This window comes from Impatiens glandulifera, chromosome 9, assembly GCF_907164915.1.
Source record: "Impatiens glandulifera chromosome 9, dImpGla2.1, whole genome shotgun sequence".
NCBI lineage: Eukaryota > Viridiplantae > Streptophyta > Magnoliopsida > Ericales > Balsaminaceae > Impatiens > Impatiens glandulifera.
The window spans coordinates 29,630,030-29,652,806 of NC_061870.1; the positions used below are offsets into that span (position 1 = coordinate 29,630,030).

The 22,777-nt window shown below is 32.2% G+C and overlaps 4 protein-coding genes across 4 annotated transcripts; 2 read left to right on the forward strand and 2 right to left on the reverse strand.

The window, feature by feature from the left end:
• Nucleotides 1–1,130: 1,130 nt before the first annotated feature.
• Nucleotides 1,131–13,298, reverse strand: LOC124913689 (alpha-mannosidase At3g26720-like). The gene is made up of 30 exons (XM_047454102.1): nucleotides 12,916–13,298; nucleotides 12,747–12,830; nucleotides 12,579–12,667; nucleotides 12,239–12,413; nucleotides 11,938–12,057; nucleotides 11,693–11,776; nucleotides 11,491–11,562; nucleotides 10,450–10,563; nucleotides 10,207–10,307; nucleotides 10,025–10,118; nucleotides 9,775–9,942; nucleotides 9,591–9,674; nucleotides 9,441–9,506; nucleotides 9,291–9,347; nucleotides 8,586–8,805; nucleotides 8,322–8,458; nucleotides 7,981–8,049; nucleotides 7,792–7,851; nucleotides 7,623–7,694; nucleotides 7,172–7,219; nucleotides 6,980–7,099; nucleotides 6,776–6,841; nucleotides 6,582–6,694; nucleotides 6,431–6,515; nucleotides 6,236–6,349; nucleotides 6,065–6,154; nucleotides 5,897–5,944; nucleotides 5,741–5,809; nucleotides 5,433–5,659; nucleotides 1,131–1,334 (listed from the first exon to the last, which is right to left on the reverse strand). Exons 1-30 carry the CDS (start codon nucleotides 13,117–13,119, stop codon nucleotides 1,319–1,321), a joined length of 3,066 nt encoding a protein of 1,021 aa, XP_047310058.1. The 5' UTR covers nucleotides 13,120–13,298; the 3' UTR covers nucleotides 1,131–1,318.
• LOC124913688 (rRNA-processing protein CGR1) lies at nucleotides 4,610–5,362 on the forward strand. Its single transcript, XM_047454101.1, has one exon. The coding sequence runs from the start codon at nucleotides 4,671–4,673 to the stop codon at nucleotides 5,250–5,252; it is 582 nt and encodes a 193-aa protein (XP_047310057.1). The 5' UTR covers nucleotides 4,610–4,670; the 3' UTR covers nucleotides 5,253–5,362.
• Nucleotides 13,299–15,446: 2,148 nt separating the features above from the next.
• LOC124913814 (WD repeat-containing protein LWD1) lies at nucleotides 15,447–16,688 on the forward strand. The gene has a single exon (XM_047454232.1). The coding sequence runs from the start codon at nucleotides 15,511–15,513 to the stop codon at nucleotides 16,543–16,545; it is 1,035 nt and encodes a 344-aa protein (XP_047310188.1). The 5' UTR covers nucleotides 15,447–15,510; the 3' UTR covers nucleotides 16,546–16,688.
• A 95-nt stretch (nucleotides 16,689–16,783) lies between these two features.
• LOC124913813 (probable magnesium transporter NIPA8) lies at nucleotides 16,784–22,498 on the reverse strand. Its single transcript, XM_047454231.1, has 14 exons — nucleotides 22,244–22,498; nucleotides 21,635–21,909; nucleotides 20,495–20,582; nucleotides 20,308–20,369; nucleotides 20,124–20,209; nucleotides 19,942–20,015; nucleotides 19,020–19,122; nucleotides 18,745–18,873; nucleotides 18,556–18,655; nucleotides 18,353–18,472; nucleotides 17,726–17,816; nucleotides 17,580–17,649; nucleotides 17,370–17,454; nucleotides 16,784–17,293 (listed from the first exon to the last, which is right to left on the reverse strand). The coding sequence occupies exons 2-14, from the start codon at nucleotides 21,725–21,727 to the stop codon at nucleotides 17,072–17,074; spliced, it is 1,323 nt and encodes a 440-aa protein (XP_047310187.1). The 5' UTR covers nucleotides 21,728–21,909; nucleotides 22,244–22,498; the 3' UTR covers nucleotides 16,784–17,071.
• Between the last annotated feature and the right edge of the window lie 279 nt (nucleotides 22,499–22,777).

Consider the following 22,777-nt stretch of genomic DNA (forward strand, 5'->3'; position numbering starts at 1 on the left):
TCAACTCAATTACTTTTATTAATTTATGATTCTCTATGTACTCAAATACAGAGTTTTTGTTTGATAATTGCAAATTGGCGGTTACAGTAGTAATCTCAGCTCCCAAATTAAGGCCAGATTTTTTTATTTACCGATATGATTGTCTAATTTTTTCTGATCTGACTGGTACTGATGACCAAATTGTTAAATTTCTGGTCTGACTGATTTATTTGATTTTGAGAGTGTTGTGACCTAGGGATTCTAATTTAGACTCTCAGTTTCTAATTTGACTACTAGCTTCAAAGTTTGTCTTCTCTTATCCATCTTCTTGTTCCATCTAATGATAAAAATGGTTGTTACAAGTAATATCAACTCTCAAATGATAGCCAGATTATTTTATTTACCGGCTGTTACAAGTAATATCAACTCTCAAATGATAGCAAGATTGTTTTATTTATCGGCCGGTTCAAGTATTTATTGTGGTAGTGTAATAATGACCAGATTGTCTAACTTTCTGATCTGACTGATTTGTTTAATTTAAAAAATGTTGTGAGATAGGGATCCTAACTTAGATTATTAGTCCCTGATTTGACTTCTTGCTTCAAAGCCTTAGATTATTAGTCCCTGATTTGACTTCTTGCTTCAAAGCCTCCATTGTCCTACACATCTTTTTGGTCTGACTTATTCTATGTTGGCAGCTGAAGTCCATCTTGAAACGAATAAATGCGATTTAAAATGGGGCGATACGTGGTCAAGCGCTGCAACGACAGTAATTGTCTTCAATCATCTATCTTTACATAGTAGCTTAAGTATTTACTTGTTGATGATGTAGATTATTTTATGTTTGCAAGTCTAGATAGCTATGTTATTTATCTCTAATTTTATTGTTTATAGCTCAAGATTATGAAAATAGAAAAGTATTCATTTTTTCTAAAGGTTTCAATTCGAAATAATATAGAATATACAATTACATTTGTTCTATTATTAGGTATCTATATTATCAAACTTTGAAAGACAGAAGAAGAGTATCCATTTTTTCTGAAGGTTTCAATTCGAAATAATATAGAATATACAATTACATTTGTTCTATTATTAGGTATCTATATTATCAAACTTGAAAAGATATGGAAGAAGATTCTTATGTTTACTAAGGTAATTGTTGCAATTGAGAACCATCAGGACATCATTGTTCAATCTGTTCTGCCTGCCTTATGAATAAAGAGTAGTTTTGAAGTTTGCACAGTACACATGCTCTCATGCAATTGTTGGACTCCTGGAACATTTTCTAACTAGATTTAGACATAATTTAGTGAGTCACTCATTCTAATTGATCCCATAACTAACCATCAACATACCTGACTGAAACCATCAATATATAAATAGTTAATAATTTGTTACAATTAGGATAATATAAGAACATCATAATTTGAAAGCTTTATTTTTAGTGTAGAATCCAATTATATGGGAGAAAATTATTAGGAAGTTAAGAGTTTGCAACCACTTAAAGATTGTCACTATTGATATAGACCTAATAGATATGTCAAATATGTCAAATAGTTTGAAAACAACATTGCATAGGTCAAATTTGAATATTAGGTACCGTACATACTCTCTTTTGATAGACTTTTTTTTATATGTTTGAATTTTGAGAAATGTGACTCTTTAATATTTTTTACAATCCTTGGTCTTGTCTTTTTTTAGTGGTTCAAATTTGGTTAGGAAGGAGTTTGCTCTCTATGTTCTGCGGGTCTCATTTGTTACCAATTACCACCAATCTTGATAGCCATTTAATTTTCATTCAAAGATTTGCAACGGGTTCTATGAAGAGGAACGAACAACATATAACCAAGTCATCTTACATAATATACATAATATGAGGTTTGTTATTTTTGCATTGTATTTATGGTACTTGTATTTGGAGTTTGTTTGATCAATGTGTTTTTTAATTATTGTCTGATGTAAAAAAGTATATTATTAAGATTATTTTTTAAAATGACTATCTTTTTGACAAACTTATTCTATGACGACTCTCCTTCTCCCAAATCTTCTTTTTTAAATATAAACAACTCGAATGTTTTTCATTAAATATCGTAACGTGTTCTTAATCTTGTAACGTGTTCTTAATCTTTTTTTATTCAAACGTCTCTTTCTCCCAAATATAGCTTATCAAAGCAGATATTTCTTTTTATCATATACTAAATTACTTTTAGTATCATGTTTGAATATGTTTAGGTTTGAATATGTTTAGGTGGTTATTGATAAAAGCTATTACAATATTATGATAGTAACTATACTAATAGTAAAATTATAAAGTTTTTGGTTGAATATTTTATATACTGTAAAACCAATTATATAACTTATACCTTAAGGAGTATAAATGTACAAATTAGTAACTTCCATACGAAAGTATTAAAATTTTAATTATTTTTTGTTAATTTTTTTATCTATTTTTTTAATATTAACATTTATTTGATCTATCAATAAATTTTAATTATTTTTTAATTTCAATATTACTTATTTTCTTTGGAATATAAATTTATTTTATAAATTTTATTATTTAAGAATTTAATAATTAAAAAATGAATTTAATTTTAATAAGAAAATTAACGTCTATTTTATAATTAGTAATACAAAAATAAAAATATTATAATTATTATCTCTCCTAATAAATAATTATTAGTTCAATAATTTAAAAAATATATTATCTCAGATTTTAAACTAAATTAATACTAATTATTTATTTTTATATAATATTATTAATTTAAAATAATAACATAATTATATTATTTATTCATTTGATATGATATTTAAACTAATTAAAATATCAATAAATTTAATTAAAAATAATATTAAAGAAATAATTAACAAAGATAAAAATAAATTACAATAATCAAAATAATATTTATTCTTTTACTGAATTTTATATTATTTAAAAAACACAAATTATATCATTTATATAATGTCTTATATTTTAATAATATATATAATTTATACTTTCTTACCATTTACCTTTACCAAATGCAGCAAATAGGACTAAATTGTTAAAATTATAAACAAATACTTTTACTGTAGAGTTAGAGAATATTAAGGAAAAAAATAAAATAAAAATCACCCACCACCTTCCAAGCCCCGCAACCAATACAATTGTACCCACTTTTAGGACTCAAAATTTTTAAATTCTTAGTATATAATACTATTATTTCTATTATTAATTATATATTATAAAATATCTATTTTACATTATAATATCATATTCCTTTATATTTTTATTTATTCTTTTTATATTTATTTCCTATTAATACATTAATTTTCTTTCTATATATTATATATAATAATATATTTTTTTTTTCTCTCCATATAATATAATAATTTTTTCTCTATATTATATATAATATAATAATATATTAATTTTTTCTCTTTGGTAAATATTTTATTATTTTTTATAGGCTCATTTTTTATTTATTCTTATGATAACCCTTTTATATCACTAATCCTAATATTATATTTTAGTCACTTCTCATCTTTAATAATTTAAAATTTTTATTATAAATTTAACCCTAATCGTGAAAATCATTTCTCGAGTTGTATTTTAATGCTATTAAATTATTATTTTTTATTTGTTTTTATTCTTATGTTTATGTTTATCTTTGTCATTTCTTCTCATTTTAAAATATTTATTTTTTTCATTATAGAAACATCATATACAATACAATCTATCACGAATGGATTAGCTATGATATAACTGGAAAAAAGTGTTTAAACAGATTAGCTATGATATCAACTGGAAAAAAAAAATGTTTAGACAGTTAAAGTATCATGACTTAAATGAAATGAAAATTTTGGTTCAAAAATACATGAAAGGAGTATTTTTGTTAAATGGAATACTAGTTAGTTGATAAATTATTATGATATATTTGTTTGTTTACAATTTATTATATTAATATATTTTTTTATATATATTTTGAAATGTTTTTTTATATTAATTAATATTATTGTTATACATTTAATTTATATATTTAATATTTTTTTATAAAAGGTATAATTATTAAATTATTTTAATTTTAAAATTTGAATTTACATGGACTCCCAACTTTCAGTCCGACCTACCACCTTCCATAGATAGACAAGGAAGAAAAAAAATATGATATGAATGAAATATTATTATTTAAATATAAATAAATGTCTTGAATTTTTTTATTGAAAATTCAAATCTTAAATATAATAAAATAAGAATAGTTCAGTATAAATCATTTAAATACTTACAATTGTAAGACATTTAAAACATTTAAACTAAGTAAGAATTTATTTGAAAAAATATTAATTATATTATTATTTATATATATATAATTAAGTATTTTATATATTAACCATTTTTAAAAATTTATATATTTAAATATAAATTAATAATAAGTAAAAAATATTATAAAAAAATAATTTAAAATGATATAAAATCGTAAAATCTCATAAAAAATAAAAAATAAAAGTTTATATGTTTTTAAAAATGAAGTAATTTTGCAGTGACCAGTTCAGCATTGGGCTTAGACTTTATGGACCGAAAACGAGCGACTTCTAATTGGGCCGCATGCATTTCTAGGTAAAAATAAGGAGGGAGAATATATATAACCCGCCGCCGATGCCATTGCAGGGTTAGAGAGAAGTCTTTCCTAGCTTGTAAACAGAACAAACAACAAATGGCTTGCACCGTCGACTTCAGGAATTTGGATGAAGGTTTCGGTGGCAAGACCTACAAGAGGAAGAGATCTGAGCATACTCTCCTCGGTAATGCCGTTGAACAAGATGCAGTTGATACTTCCATGGACGTCGACGTCTCAGCCGCCGCTCCTTCTTCCAAGAGACAGGCCGTATCTTCTTCCGATAACCCTAACAAGCCTGTATTTGCTAACCCTACCTACAATGGCGTGATCGCCGGTAAGGTCTCTGGTCGAAAGTGGAAACAGCCGCGAACTCGCCGAGCGTCTGCTTGCAAGGTGAGCATCAAGGGAACGACTGTTGAAGAGAGGAACAGGCAGAAGGAGATAAAGAAGGCTTACAAGGAGAGGATGACCGAGTTGAAGGATGAGATAAAGAATAACAAGGCGGAGAAGAGGAGGAGGAGAGAGGAAGGTGAGAAAAGAAAGCAGGAGAATATCCTAAGATCTGGAACCAAGTTCCAGAAGATCACAAATCCAAAGACTCTACAGAAGCTTGCGAAATCAAAGAAGAAGAAGCTTCTTAAGGTCCTTCCTGATGATTTGCTCCGCAAGAAGAACTAGAAGAGTATTCTTCTCTCTATCTAATTTCAGTTGTTTTCAAGAATTTTTCTGTTCAATTATCGTATACTTTTTAAGTGAATTCTGAACTATTATATATTATCCAAGTTTTGATAATTCTACTTCTTAATTTATTTGAAAGAAACGTTTAGTTTAGTTGTAGACAGTGGTAGTATGACTTACATATATGATGATGGTAAATCAGAAGTGTGATCAAGTTGAATATGGAAGGTGCGGATTTCCATGGGAGCAAGTTCAACCACCATTTCAATGGGATCTACTACAGATGCTCCCTTCCTACTTGAAACATCTCTTGATGATGATTTTTCTGATTTCCAAACAAGTTTCTTCTTAATCATTTCTGTTCTCTCCTGATTGCCAGAAAGGTTCATTTCTCTTACTTTCTGGATCTGCAAATCCACAAACCATTCAGTGATGAAATTGGACATACCCATCACTTTAGTGTGTTAAATTAAACTACTTTTTATTACCTTCTTCCCAGGAAACAACTTCTTCAGTTCAACCTTAGCCATGCCTGAAAAATCTTTGTCCTCTCCAACCTTTTTCAATGTATATATATCAATCAAAAGGCTCTAAATTGAATTCACAAATTAATTTTAAAAATATTCAAATCAAGAAAGTAATACCTCATACAGATGGGCCAACCGAACAAGCACTTCTCCAGTTTCAAGTTCCTGGAGGAGGACACACAAGAAAGATATATGTTTATTGATTTGATTTAGGGACTGTAAAGATAACAAGTTTAGTTAGGTCTTAGGGACTTTAAAGATAACAAGTTTAGTTAGGTGTTTTACCTGAAGAGTTATGAGAGCAACATTACCAGGTAAACTATCTTCAATCCCAGAGAAAGTTGAAACATGAGAGTCTGTCCAATCATTTCCTTCCTATTGAGAACAAATGAATCAATAAGTTGAGAGGCATTTATTTAATTTATGTCGAACTTGGAATTATTTTTTTTCCTCCACCTGCTCAGCAAATGCCATCAGAAGGGGAGAGTATATCTCTTGTCCAAATGTCCTGCGCCACTTAGCACCACCTTCTCCTAATCGGTCGATTCTAAAGTAAAACTTCCCCTGGATCTGCATAAACAAGTAGGTTCATATTGCCCCGTTTGGGAATACTTTGTTATTTGTATCTAAAACATTTATGTTTATGCTTACCTCCAAGCCCTGACAGTCATTATGTGCACAAGTTTCTTCATTTAAAGCTTCACCAACACCTCTAGTATCATCATTAAGCAACCTCCTTCACAACCAAGAGATATATGAGAGATATTATATAAATTGTTGTAGTAAAAGAGATGATGACAACCTGTGTAACATAAGCTCTATCTGACCATCCTCCAAGCTAGATCCACCAACAGCTCGGTCAACCAAAACTGATAGTTCTGTGTTCTCATCTTGAGTATAAATTCCAAGGTTAATCTGAGAAGAAAATATGAATAGGAGTGGTGAAGAAAGAAATAGGGAAAATTGTCATATATATAGAATATCAGTTGAACATACTGGATAGTAATTTCCTGCAATTCTCTGATTAACTTGGAGATCCCAATCATCTCTATAATCCCTAACCTGCAAAAAGAATTACAACCAAAGAAAGTAAGACATTAAACATCATACTTCAGAATGCTTCATCGCAGATTAAAATCTTTAAGCTTTGTCAAGTTAACATATTTTTCCAAATGAGCACTGAATCCATCATCAATATACCCTTCTTATGAAGTCTCGCCCATTAGAATCCGTATAGAAAGTTGCATTTGTCTTCATCCCGGTCGTAATTTTAGTTGTAACCTCTTTGCCGTATCCATCATCCACAGGTATAGGCCCAACCTAAATTTTGATTCTCCTGTTAGTAAACTTTGGCATACATATGAAAGATAATTAAGTTAGGGATGAACCAACATTGAACTCCACTTCTACATGTTCCTTCTCTTTATAGACCCTTGTGATCTGCACACATACGGTTTTCATCTATGTAAGCAATAAATCAGAATAAATTCAATGTATAGCATATTATTTTGCACACTAAGCGGAGCATCTTATTGTTTTATGCAACCATTTCGTCTCATTTTGCACATGATTATGTTTCTCTTGATCTTTTGTTTGTTATAATCTAATATTTTTTTCTAGTCTCTTCTTTTTGTTGTTATACTGCCTTTTAAGAAACTGTATGATGCAAGAAACTTCTTACTTTCAAAACATGAAGGAAACCATCAAAAGAGATAAAATAATATAAAGTTTATAATTCATAATTTGAAAGAAAACGATTAACAGTTCTTTTCAACAAAAATATAATTGATTCGAACTTTAAAATACGTTCAAAATTCAATCAAATAGACCGCATATAAGATACCTGGTGTATCCATGGGCTCAGCTTTTGGTGTACTTCATCCACAAGAGGGCCCTTTATAATAGTTAAGTCAACCTGAAATTAACATCAAACCCCATTTCTTCTAAAGATTACATTTTGGGCAAACAACAAATTAATTAGTCTAAGGCACGTACGAAGTAGATCGTAGTACCTTCCCTTCATAATTTATTGGGAGTGTCCCATTTGGACGGAAGATATATGCCCCAGAGGCCTTCAAATTTAGAAGAAATGATTAGTTTCAAGCCTTACCATCAATCACGAGAAAGGGAAAAGGTCCAGTAGAGTTGAGAATCAATAAGGCTACATTCACAGAAAAAAGGTCCATTAGATATATGCATACCTGATTTTCTCTGTCGGTTCCATTATAGCCCAAGTAGTAACTATATGATTGGTCAGTGGACATCTCAACCTTTATCAAAGAAAAAAGTAACAATGAAATGGAAATGTTAATTTCACAGTCCAGCAACTTTATCTATAAATCTTCCTTTAATAGTATAAAATGATGACAAACTACAATGGGAAGATAAAAGAAATTGAAAAAAAAATAATAGGAATTGATCAAATATTTCTTCAACGTTCTTGACATAAGATCACACTGTTCAAGCTTTAGAGGAACAACATTGGGGAAAACCATTAAAGTATATAAATTGCTGCCAGAGAATAAAAAAGTACACAACATACCAAATTCTTCTTGTTGACATAGTGAGTTAGTTTCCCATTGTCTGTACCATATAGTAGCTTCAAATTTCCTTGGCCAACTTCCTCGCTAGAAACTCGGTTTCCTTCTGTTGCATATACTTCTGAGATGACTGAACTCCCTGTCACAAAAGAAAAAGAAAAAGAAAAAGAAAAAGAAAAAAAAAATCTTCTTTTGGTCAAATAAAGATATCTTTCAATACCATCAGAGGTATCACAAATAGCAGACAGTATAATAATGCAGCACACCTGTTTGTTTGGGACTTGAAACAATGTAAGTGCTGAAACCAAGTGGCGGCACAGAGACTGAGAAAGCAAGCCAATACTTTGGTGTATTATCTGGAAATCTACCTATATAGGATTTCACATTATAGTCTCTAATCCTCAAAGAGACATTGGACAAGGGAACAATTTGTGAAGTCACTTCTCTTCCAGAAGAATCGAGAACAACTATACTCTCAGTAGAAACCTGCAACACGTTTCATTTGTAATTGTTATGGTTCTTAGTAAAAACAATTGCTAGGTCCGTGATTGATATGAAGAAACAGTGGTTCAATCACGTGCATGCATGGCTGTGATCAGTCAGAGGTCTTGAAAAAGAGCACATAAAACACTCCAGCAAAACAGATATATGAGATCCTATCCTCCTTGTAAAAGAGGTATTAAAAAGTGTCAAATTGCTCACAGGAGAAATAGGCATAAATGATATCCTTCCTATTCCATCTAACTTGTGGAGAAAAAACAAATTTAGCAAGAAACAATATGCAAGCCTTTACAAGTGCAGGTTTAGATCCTGAAGCAACAGTTTCTTGGCAATCTTTGCATTGTTCTACATATGTTCGAATTATATCACTACCAATAGTAAACAAGCTTTACACATAAAAATTGTTGTTGGCTTAAAAGAAAAGATAATGAATACAAAAACTTGAGCAAGAAAAGATAAGGAACACTTACAGGGATTCTGATAACTTCCTTCCTTTTCCATCCCAGGGGATTATAAACAACTACCACCTATAAAAGAAAAAAGAAACATAAATGACTCATTATTAATAAACCAAAGTTGTAGTTTTGCAGTTAAAAATGCCAGGTTTCCCAGGAACCCACCAGGTTTTTCCCATCGGACAAAGCAGCTTCTGATGGAGGACAGTAACTTATATTCAGTAGAGGACACTGAGAAGATTAAAATACATAAATGGGATTTGTTGAAAATAAATAACAGAATCAAACAAGAAAATTTTTGGTAATTATTATTGCCTGCTGAAACTTGGTGGAAGAATCTTCAAGACTTGAATTGGATTCAGCCAAAAGAGCCAATGAGGACGCCACCACCTTCTCAGCCTAAAGACATCATTAATTGCAAAAAATAGCAAATAGATTAGAAGTTTGTCACAGAAAAATGCTAAAAAGATATCACGACAATTAGGCAAGTGGCTTGTACCTCAAAATAGCCCATAGAGAGTCGCTTTGCATAGTCAGAAGCGACATGTTGTCGTTGTGTCCCGCTAACAGCATCATGATGCTGAGCAATAGCTAAAGCGTCGGCTAATGTATCAGTATTTGACCCAGACTCGCTTCGTCCTTTAAAGAACTCTAGTTGCCTGGCTGCCTGGTTATGAAAAATAATTGAATGAGATGTTAAAATTTCCGAGAGTTGTGTACTTAGTTCTCTCAATGTCTGAAGATGTTACCAAGTAGTAACCACTCATAGCTCTAACATAACCCTTAAAGGCAGGCCTGCTAGTAAAGTAACCTGTCCAATATGCATTTGCACGATCTGCATATCTGAAATTTAATATCCCATATGAGAAGTTGGCGATGAATACAAGCAGAAGTTGGTTTCGAGTAATTAAAACTCCACAATTTCACTTACGGGAAAAAGTCGCCAGTTTTAAGTGGCCATGAGTTGTTTGTGGCGTGTTTTGCATCAGTGTAGATAGATGGTGTTGAATATAGAGCATTAACACGCCCATCCTGAAAGCATCTCATGTTCAGAAGTTCTAAATATAGTGTCCATAAACATAGAATAAAGGTATCATCTTATAAAAACTAATTACAAACTACACTATATATTTGAACAAAAAATGAGAAAGAACTGTTGTTCTATGATATTTACCAAATTGACATAATGAATGAACTTATCCATCTGTCTGAACCATGAATTAGCATATTGATAACGGAAGTCTGTCCCCATAGCCCACATGAGATGGTTGGTCCTTGTTACATTAGCCTAGAAAAAGGGACAGATGTTCGCATTAAGTGTAATGAGGAGAGGAACTTTATGTATCGCCAGTCTTGAAAAGGACAAATGAGAACCAAAATAAATCCGAAACTGAAGAATGATTCATTACTTTGTCATCACAATACAAATAGCCTTAACTATTTCCGTCTAATCATCTTTTCTTTTTTTGAAAATGTCAATTTTTTATTGAGAAAAGAATCGCATTGAGCGGTTGAACATTACAAAGAAGGGGTCGAGGGGGAGGGAAAAACAAAAATCAGAAAACTGATACGAGATCATATTAAGTGTAAAGAATATCCCTATTGGCAGAGAGTTATTCAGAGCAAACTGATACGAGATAAGTATTACGGTATTGAAGGGAAATTGTACGAGAATTAGCCTATATGGAAACACTTATGTTTATCAGGATGAGAAGCCGCAATCAATTTCTCAATATGTCTCTGATTATGTTCAAATTCCAAATGTGATCCCACTGGATTCACATCCGGATAGAAATCTGACGAAAAAGGTGTTTCCTAATTAGATCACATGCCTTGGCAAAAATATTTACACAATTAGACTAGGATTACTATGTCATGTTTTTGAGAAACCAGAAATAGTTTTTATATTTCTTTGTTCATAACATTTTTTCCTTTATTAATAAAATGTTCATCCTTTTCTCAATTTTTTTATTTTATTGTTAGTAAATAATTATAATTAGTTGAATAAATAGTTATCTGATAGAATTAATAGTTTAGTAGAGATAACTTACATTAATCAGTTTTTATTACATTTATACTACCTATTACTATATATACATTGAATGCCAATTAAACAACATGTTACTAGACTTATGAAAGGGAATAAGTCTTAGCTTCTCATCCCTTTATTACCATAGATTTCTATTGCTATAACAATCATATCTCTGTATCTCACCTGTGCCACTGCAGCAGCAACAAAATCATTGACTCTCTCTTGAACATTAGAGTCAAACAGAAGTGGATCATCCTTCATGCACAGAATCATGTCAAACAGCATAAAAATGTAAAGAAACAAGAAGAGGCTAAACATAAAACAAGGAAGTGTACGGTGTACCCAATAGAAGTTTAGGGTGCCGTCCAGAATATTCATGGTTTACCTGAATAGGCTGAGAAATGTCATTTATTTCAAATGTGAAACCATCAGGGGGATCATAATGCCTGGGGAAAATCCCTGTAAAGATCTGCACACATATTTAAAGGCACAACAACTAAGTCTAATCTGCGGCCTTGAAAGATAGTCAAGAGTGAATAGGTGAATCTATATCTATTTGAAGAGTTTCAAAGACAAGCAGATCTGTTGCAAAATTTATGTCAAAGAGGAGAAAGCTCCATATCCCTTTACCTCAGAGGATTTTCCAAGTGACTTAGATCCCTGCCACATAAATTCAAGAGTCTTTTCATCCAGCCTCTTAGCTCTGTCTTGGTAATCAATTCGTGCAAAAAAAAGGGAATCGAAACCTAGCTGCAAGAAATATATGATTAAGAACAACACCTCATTTTAATGACCTCTTATTCAATCAAATAAAATTTAGTTTGTTATTTGAATGGCCAGAGGATAACTCATCAGTCATCACATTAGCATAAAAGTATATTAGATGTACAATATAAAGTTCAAATAATCTTAACAGAAACTACATAATTACCTCCGCACCAAGCAAATAGGCTTGAACAGCAGAATGACCGAATGGATCAATCTGCCAACCAACTCTGGGCCTCTGCCCAAATTCTTTTTCGATAAACTGATGCCCCAGAGTCGTCTGATCAATTAGATCTATGTAATGTGTGGTTGCCTCATCATGCATACACATGGCTCCATTTCTAGTTACAAAACGCAGAATGTAGAAGGAAATCAGTAGATGAAAAATCCCTAAACTCAAATACAATGACAAATGCAGCTGATTGTATGTAAAGGAATCCCTAAATGAAGTAAGAAGATGAAAATTATATAGCAAATGATATGGACGAGATGTTGATCCACATTACATGAACTCCAGTTGACCAGATTTGACAAGTTCCTTGACTTTAGTCTTAAGTGTTTCACTCTGCTGCCTCCACCATCGTTGGAAGAATGCCTGAAAATGTGGTAACTGGTAAATATGACTCATTATGGAAGCAATATAGAGTGAAATATGAATATTACTACTGGCGTACCATTTCAACATAAATGAATTTTCGATTCTTGTCCTCCAATAACGCGGAGATTGTTGAGTCCAAAACATTCTGAACGCAAGCTCCCTGAACAAGAGCCAATTTTCACTTCCACTAGTCCAAAATAGGAAATGAAGAAATAAAGAGGGAACTAACTAAACTGTTAACAAACCCGAATACTATTATTCGAACCGGTGTAATACTGATCGACGGTCTTCAACCATCCAACATCGTCGTGAGAGTGAGGAACCAAATGGACGTTGATCTTGTCTGGGACTAAACGTTGAGAAGTGTTGTACTGTATGTAGTTGGATTCTGTTAGAACAAGTACTCCCGCCAGCGCCAATAGAGCTGCAAAGAACGTCCAGAACGCCATTGAAGCAGCTAGTTCAGTCTTCAGCGGGGTTAAATTAACCAGTGAGCAGCTGTGGTAGGTCTAAGCCTAACGACGATCGGTAAAATCGTATACGCAAAGAAATAATCGCTTTGATCGCAAGGAAGAAATACAGTTCAAATTCGCTGCCTGAGTGAACCTTCTACAGTTCTACCAAATGGAAGAAAAATTCCTGTGCGATGACGAACATGTGTTCTCCTCTATGTCCCTTTTTTTTAATGGTAAAATAAATTTTTTTGATATATCCGAGGTCACTTACAACGGTTTTACGGTAATTGATGTACAATATTAACGTATTAGAATATATTTGGATCGGTATAATGTATTCGTTCAAATTCAAAATGCTTTTAAATAGAATAAATTTGTGATTTTTTAGTCTTTTAAATTAACATTTTTACTATTAACAATTTTTCAAAAAAATATAAAGAACTGGAAAAAATAAACATATTGACATCCATTCTAACAAGTGATTTTTAAGTAGGGGAGGATGGTAAACATATTCTCACCTCTCATTGACATTCTTAATAACAAATAATTTAGTTTATATTTAATATTATATTGAATTAATAATTTATATATGAATTTTTGTGAAGAATTTTGAACGCTCAAACATTTTTACAAAATGAATTCATATATTGAATTTTTTTTTATTAGTTTTAAAAACTTAAGCAATCATAGTTACGCCTATTTATTTGACTCTATTTAAGAACTTTGTTTATTTGTTATAATTCTATCAATGAATTGGATTCAATTCAATCAAACATATGCGGGAGCTTAATTATAAGTACAAACTGGCCCTAATAGACAAATGAAAACAGTTGACAATTTACAATTAAGTAAAAAAAAAAATTTTAAGTTATATAAATTAAAAATAATAATAATTGTTTGAACACATAAAATCATTACTTTAGACAAAATAAATAAAAATAAAAAATTAAAACCAAAATGTAAAAAGTAAAAAACATTACTAAATATGTTATCGAGCCCGTAAGTTATTGAGAAAAACAATTAACTTTTGGCTTTTCGGAATAAATCACAGAAAGTATAATCATAATAGCATTAATGAATTATACATATTGAACGACTACGATCAATGAAAATTTTACGATTTATTTCCAACCAGATAGTTTATCAAAAAATTATTGGGATGTTTACCCAATTATGTAGGTCTGTCATGTTAGCTGCATCAATCTAAATTTTTCAACAACTATCTAAAGACTGAGGTACCACCCAATAAATCCTAGTAATCTCCACAAATACTCTAAATTTTCTAAATACTAGTCACCACTCGACAATATAAAAGTGGGTTGTCAATTCAACCTGCTCGTGACACATACAACAACGACTAATTATAATATAATTTTTTATGGAATTATCATCCATGTATAACATTTTATCCAAAGAAACAACATCTTTGATTTTGAAAGAAGTGAAATAATTAACTATTTGAATTAAATTATTATAATCATCTTTATGTCTTGTACAGATAACTAAATTATTTGAGTTGGACAAGGAAATTGCTCTAAAACAACAAAAATTGAGGTACAATAATTGTATTTATATCTCTCTTTTCTAAAAAATACTTAAAACAAAAATAAATTTTGATATTTTAACAGATTAAATCTAAATTAATAACAATATTGATGATATGTTAATTGCTTTAAATAATTATAACTAATCTAAAATAATCAACTCAAGCAACCATTTGAAAACACCAACATAATAATTGTCTAGAATCAAAATTTAAATTTTGCATAATCATTATTGTTAGACAAAAGACAAGCACACATAATAATTTATTAAAAAGATGATTTAAGGGAAAAACTTTTTCAGATTTAAAACTGGATTTGAAAAAAAAAATATGATAAATTTTGTAGAGCCCTATTTTTTTTGTGAAGTAATTTAAATACAATTTAATTAGACATATATATATATATATATATATTTAAAGTTCTCATTTTTAAACTAGTTTACACATGCTCTATTAGTTTAGATTAAACTAAATTTGTAATCCAAATTCTAGATCCCCCAATGAGTCTAACAAAATAGTAAGTTAAACAATTCAACTCATTATTATAAATTATAAATTTTAAATAAAAGTCAAATTTACTTAACCCTTATTTGACTTAAAAAGTTAATTAGTAATTACCCAAATAATAATAATAACAAACATCATCAAAACTTTTAGATTTATAAATATCTAACCAATTTATAAACAACTTATTTATTTAAATAAAATAGAATTTCTTGAATTAAAAAATATATTAATATATATCCAAGGGTAAACGCGTAGATAATATATATAGAGAGAGAAGGTCAAGAAAATTAGCAGTCATCGTCTTCGTCATCATCGATCGATCTATTCTAGAAGAAATGGTGGCGAACAGTGACCCGAACCAAGATGGATCAGACGAGCAACAGAGGCGATCGGAGATATACACATACGAAGCTCCATGGCATATATACGCTATGAATTGGAGCGTCCGTCGAGACAAGAAGTATCGTTTAGCCATCGCTAGTTTACTTGAGCAGTATTCAAATAGGGTTGAGATTGTACAGCTAGACGATTCCAACGGAGAGATACGTTCCGATCCAACACTCTCCTTCGAGCATCCTTATCCTCCTACTAAGGCTATCTTCATTCCAGATAAAGAATGCCAGAAGCCTGACCTTCTCGCTACATCCAGCGATTTCCTCCGCATTTGGAAAATCAACGAAGATCGAGTCGAACTCAAAAGCCTACTCAATACTAACCGTAACAGTGAGTTTTGCGGTCCTATTACTTCCTTCGATTGGAATGAAGCAGAACCTAGACGCGTCGGTACTTCCAGCATCGATACTACCTGCACGATTTGGGATATTGAACGCGAGACTGTGGATACTCAATTAATCGCTCATGATAAGGAGGTTTATGACATTGCCTGGGGCGGGGTCGGCGTTTTTGCATCCGTCTCTGCCGATGGATCCGTCAGGGTTTTCGATCTTAGAGATAAGGAGCATTCTACCATCATCTATGAGAGTTCAGAGCCGGAAACCCCCTTGGTCCGCCTCGGCTGGAACAAGCAGGATCCTAGGTATATGGCTACCATTATTATGGATAGTGCTAAGGTAGTTGTGCTTGATATCCGCTTTCCAACTCTCCCTGTCGTGGAACTACAGAGGCATCAGGCTAGTGTGAACGCCATTGCATGGGCTCCTCATAGCTCCTGCCACATATGTACTGCCGGAGACGATTCTCAGGCGCTAATTTGGGATTTGTCTTCCATGGGTCAACCTATTGAGGGCGGTTTGGATCCAATTCTTGCTTATACTGCAGGTGCAGAAGTCGAGCAACTTCAGTGGTCATCTTCGCAACCTGATTGGGTTGCTATAGCATTCTCTAGTAAGCTTCAAATCCTGAGGGTATGACTTTCAATCATCTTATTAATCTAATTCCTGTATTTTGGGGATATGAGACCTTTCAATCTGTTGCCTTAGAGAACTTGTAGCTTTTTCTGAAACCTTTTTTATGTTGATTTCAACTGAGTTCTTTTTGTCAATGAACATCTATCAATTAAATTACCAAATGTTAAGGTTTTTCATTACAAACAAATACCTAGTTCTCGCATTATTGGAGATTCAAATCAGAGCACAATAGAAGTTATTAAGCACAAATATTTCAATCATATATCACACAATAGGGGAAATCCATTGACTAACATAACTGAACAGACGGTTGGTTGGTTGGCACTCACTAAACCAGAAACAATGTCGATCGCATCCAAACCCAAACCCAAACCCAGATACTGATCTGTTCTTTCCAATGTCTGATTCCTCGTGGTAAATAATAATTACAGGAGAAAAAGAATTTGTTTCCAAAGTGCTGTTAAAATAAAGCCCATAGTAGTGGTATATGTATTTATATCATCATCACTTTCAGATCTCAATCAATGGTCTAAGAAAGCATTGAATTCGTTTCCAGCAATTCTATGCTATCATCATCATCCTCCTCTTCTGAGATCTTACCCCATCCGTTTCCTTTAGTCGATAAAAGCTTGACTTGGTCAAAACCATTACCTCTAAATCCAGTTATCTTTGACGAAACCATAGGCATCACCAGAACAGAAGATGCATTGATGGAGTCCTCTCCTAGACCCAAGGACAATGAGCAAACAGCCTACAAAGAAAAAACTCATAAGAATTAATCACTTAAAAAGAAAAAAAATACTTGCAGGGTTCATTAATGTGAGGACCTTTGCCTTGACTGCTATATCAACAGCTTTCATATGCATTACTTGCCGGAGTGTATATGTACCTTTTTCTTCTCTCATCAAAAGCCTACAATCAATACCATGAATAACAAGCTGATGTTATATATACATGATGATGATGATACCGGACAAATATATGACGAAGAGAAAGACGTGGGACAACTTCAAGCGACACAAATATATCAGCTTCACCTGTCTGTATCAGCAGGACTACTTGAAGATGCAATTGTAACCAATGGAGAACTATCCTTCACTTCACCTCCTGAAGATATCCATAAGTTAAGGACTATACAATATCATCCCCTCAATTTGAGGCATTGTTAGGACTATCTAATTACCTTTTGCATCATCTGGCGCCAATAAGGAAATTCCAACGAATACTGATATCATTCCTATTATGAACATTGTTGACCTTAAATTATCTAATACCTGCTTACATAACAATCTGTGAGTACAAAAAAAGTTGGTATGCTACAACTAATAAAAACTGTTCTGCCAACAACTTATCAGAAATGATTAACAATCATTAGAACAAAAAATATGCCGAAAACGCCTTTGTATTGTGCCAGCTAGTGTTGGCACACAGATTCGTATGTTATTTATGTCAAGCATTATCCACCTTTGGACATTGAAAATCCCAACATTACCCTCCAATTTCACAAATTAGTATCAAATAGGCAACAAGTTCATCTATTTATTTTACTATTTAGAAACTTTCCAAACTACATATTAAATTATTTTCTTTCACGTCACACTAGAAGAATAAAGCTATGTATAATATAACTGTGAAGAATGAAGAATATGACATAAAGTATCTCAAGCAATTCTAGAACACCAACATAATTTCCCATTGATTGTCGGGACGGGTTAGCCTGTGAAATTTCACAGTTACTTCTGGTACCCGTCGGAATGCCATCCTTGTTAATGTTTTCAAATGTAGGAATAAATAATGATAGAGGGAGAACCTGATATTCCTGAAAGTAAACAAATCCTGTACAAATGGAGAAAAATGTCCAGGCGATCTGGAACATGGGTACAATAAGTATTGCATCAAACAATGATAAGCCTTCATTTAATCTAGCCATCTGCAAAAAGGTTCAGGGATGAAGTAGGAAATCTTTAAGGTCCCTTAGTGGTCTCAAAATAGATCAGGCTATTTAGCGCTTACCCAAAATCCAGCTGTGCTAAGAAATAATAGAATCATGGAATATGTGAACCAGCTATGTAAATGATAGCTGCTAGACATGGAAAGCCTTAGCATATTAGAGCTGCAGCAAACAAAATTGTTTGATCATGAGGGTGACTACTACCTTATAATATACTTAAACTTGAACATATGTACGACACTGGAGCTCACAGAGATTTTGCAAAAAGAACAGAGCATGATCCAACAGCACCAGACACCACAGCATATGAGAAAGGAAACAGCATTTTCCAATAAGGTTTAAGTTCATATGAAGGATTTGCCACCAGTATTTCTCCTCTCCTGAATTATTCATTTTTGAACATGGACAATAAATCAGATAAGTTGTACAAGAAAGATCTCAGCTGGATCTAAGATGTACAGTATCAAGCTTTTCTATCACCATGTGCAAACTTCACATTATCATAAACTTATGCATCGGCTCTCACCTGTACACCAAGTGATGCAACAGAACAATGAAAAGCAAAATGACACAGTAAAGAAGGAAATTGATGTTGCTATACTTCTCCGTCAACTCCTCTGGTGTGAAAACTGAAAAAAATAAAAAAAAATGGACATGTTATTTTACTTGACCAACAAACATACAGCAATCTAACCAAAAAGAATTTAACAATAAAGCAATGTTACATAGTATACAATCTATGGGCTACAATAGGGAGTAAACTGTTTGAGCAGGGAGCATAGTCATTTTTACATCTAGAAGAAAAGTAAATTACCTAGAAATTTGATCAAAGTGGATATAGTGAAGGTGAGAGTCTAATGAACATATTCTAAATACTAGAGATTGTATTCAAATATGAAACACACAAAAAAAAAGTATAATCAGACATGGGTGGGTACCAAGGGTTTCTGAAAGCTACTACTATGTCACACTAGTACAATCACAAAAGGAACTTGCATCTTCATCAGATTATAATTATAAGCCAATGTGCTGGACTTCTTGTACTTCAAAACCCCTATAATAGGATAATCAAGAATTTTCTAAAACATTATTGCATCAATCCCATTTTATTTGGCAAAATTTAGACTCCCTACACCAAGGAACCTTGTGCACTTATAATTTTCTTTTACCAATTAGATCATGACTTATGCATGAAGTTGCAACAAAAGCCATAAGAAGATCTTGGCGATGTACATGCATAGTATTAAGTAGCATTCAACCTAAATTCAATACAAATGGAATGAATCAGGAAGAATGTTATCTACAAGTTAATTAGCAATTGAATTAAAGAACTTCATCCTCAGGATAGCAATGTTATCAAGAAATGAACTAGCAGTTTAATTTCCAGAAAAAACAAAAATAAACCAGCATTGAATTAAAAAACTTCATCCTCAAAATAACTGACATACCAGGGGACTGGTGGTTTCCAAAAGCAACAAGAAAGATATTTCCAAGGACAATAAAAGCTGTGGCGACAAGCACTCTGTCAAACAAGCAATGTTGTTCATACTAAACTTAGAAAGGAAAAAAAAAAAGAGAACTCCTAGCGAACTTCAACTAAGAAGATGTACCAACTGCAGAAGCAACATACTTGACAGTAACCATCTTATTCAATACAAAATAAGCAAAGGCAATGTTGGAAACAAACTGAACCGATCCCAAAGCCGCAAGAAGTGACTGCAATATGTGTAGATAAGAACTGATCAAGAAAAAGCAGCTAATGACCAAAGGTAAAAAGAAGGAAGAGTGAGACAAGTATAGCATTTCGTGCAGACCTGAGCAGCATATCCAAATGAAATGAAATTGAGACAATTTCCAAGAGCAAAGAATAAAATTCCTGCATGCCCAAGATATAGCTCAATAAGTTATTCAGACATGAAGATTAATAAATAATAAATAATAAATAATGCAAAGGAAAAAAAAATAAAAAGAAGAAGAAGATAATAACAAAATGAACAGTACCTATTCTCCAAGTGTGGAAATATATGATGGGCTTCATTACCATCTTTCTGTTTAATCCATCAAGACTAGTCGTGGAATGCTTCTCTCTCTGCAGTTAATATGGCAAACAAATTATTGAATGTGAGACAGTTTAAAGAAAAAAATGTACCATTAATGAATCACACCCATTACTGGAGGCACACAGCTTATGCAAAACAACCAAAGCTTCAGAATACATGCTCTAATTTAGGGGTGAGCAAATGAGTTAATCCAATCCAATCTATAATTAGTATGGGTGGAGTTCTAACCCTACCGATTTAAATGCAATCCATAGGTTTAAATGTATTGGATCATCAAAGTCCATTTAATCCTAGTAACTGTCTGTGCATAACACATTATGTAGCCTCAGTATTATCATGTATTCTATCAGTATGTCAGCTCTTTCATTCTTTCATTTTATTGTTCTGCAATTGATCCATCAATTAGTTTTTATTTGTTATATTAATTTTTTTTTTAAAAGGTCAACTTTTTATTGTAAACGAGACTGGAACGCAAGAAATGTTCCTAAACAGTTTGCAGAAAAAAGTGGGTGAAGAAAAGAAAAAACTAAAAATACAATAAAGTTAGATTATGATAAGATCGAGATAGTCCCATCCGGTGCACATCCCCTTCTTGATTGATGCGAAAGTTTGAAGAAGAAAACCTTTAATCCTACCGGCCCATAACTCTTTCCTTCAAAATTTCTCCTATTTCGTTCTTTCCATATATGCTATGGGAATTGGGATACAAACTTCCATATGCACAACAGATCACAGAAGTAATTATCCTTTAGTTGCATAAGTGCAAATTACTGGAAAATGTGCACTAAGCAATATCGTATTAACACATGAAAATGGAGTTGGAACAATGACTGCTCTCTTTCTCACCATTTACTTGTTTGTACAAACTAGTATTGAGACTACATAAAGTTGCATGGACTTAGAACGCTTTAAGATTTGAAGTAAGGGTCATAATTGTGGGGAGGCGTGCTAGCTTCCTAAATTCAAACAAAAAAACTATATAAAGTTGCATGGAGACGATGTAGATGCACATTGTAGAATGTAAAATACGATAATAAAGAATTATGTACGTTCAGTCTATAAAGTGAAAGAATTATGTTACCTCATCATGTCCCAATTTGAGAAGATTAGTACCGAAATTTATGGCAATGCTACCAAATACATTAATAATAGCTCCAATTACCCACTCCCCCATTGACCAAAGATGTTCTTTAAACCCTTAAATGTTGCTATAATGCAATGATGCCCTTGGAAAGTCACTTATTATAGCACAGCAACAAACAGCTGCAAAGATGGAAAGGTTTCTTGCATCCATCACAATCACTGACAAGGAAGACAGCAGTTTTCTTTGGGTTGAGAAATCATTATATTATTCACCTGCCATCGAAAAGAAAGAGTGGTGGAAATGGGTAATATCTCTAATCTCTATAAGCACTAGGGACAGTACAATTAAGGCTTTGGATCTATAGAGGGAGGGAGGGCTATGGTAAAAGACATTAAAGATCGGTGAAATATTTTCCATATAATCGAGAATATAGACATTAAATCAAGGGCATCAATCATTGAGCTACATGAAAATTGCATGAATCGGGGGGAAAAAAGCTTGATCCGGATTCTGAAACCTACCCTTTTATCCCTACATTGTTCAGATTCTTCCAAAAGTGTTGATAATTGGTAAAAGTAAGAAGAAAAGGGAGGTTGAAAGACGAACCTTATTGTGTAAGTATCTGAGGCGAAGAAAGAAAATCCCAAAATTGGAAAAAGGAAATCAGAGAACCAACCAAACAGCAGCCGGAGCTTGAAACATGTATTGTTTCGTACCTAGCTCAGTATTGAGAGTTGGTTTTAGGAACTCTACTGCCCCGGATCGTGAGATGGATGGAGGCGAGCAGAGAGGATCGGCAATGGAGGAAGATGATGAGAGAGAAGAAAGAGCTTCTCAAAAGGATTTCTGAAACGAGCAACTTTGAAGGAATCAGGTGACAGGCGTCATTCACGTACAAGATTTTTTTTTTTTTTTTTTATAATAAGAATAATAATAGTGCTTAATAATAGATTAATTATAAAATCAATTAATTAATAGCAGTTAGTTAATAAACTACTTCTAAAGACTTTAAATGGGTAATGCAAAATTAACACAAAAGTCAAACTTTTACGGTAAAAAGTCAAACTTTTTTTTTAAAATTATTAGTATTTTTTTTGGCCGGTTTATTCTTGAAATTTTTAATAAATTGAAATATATATA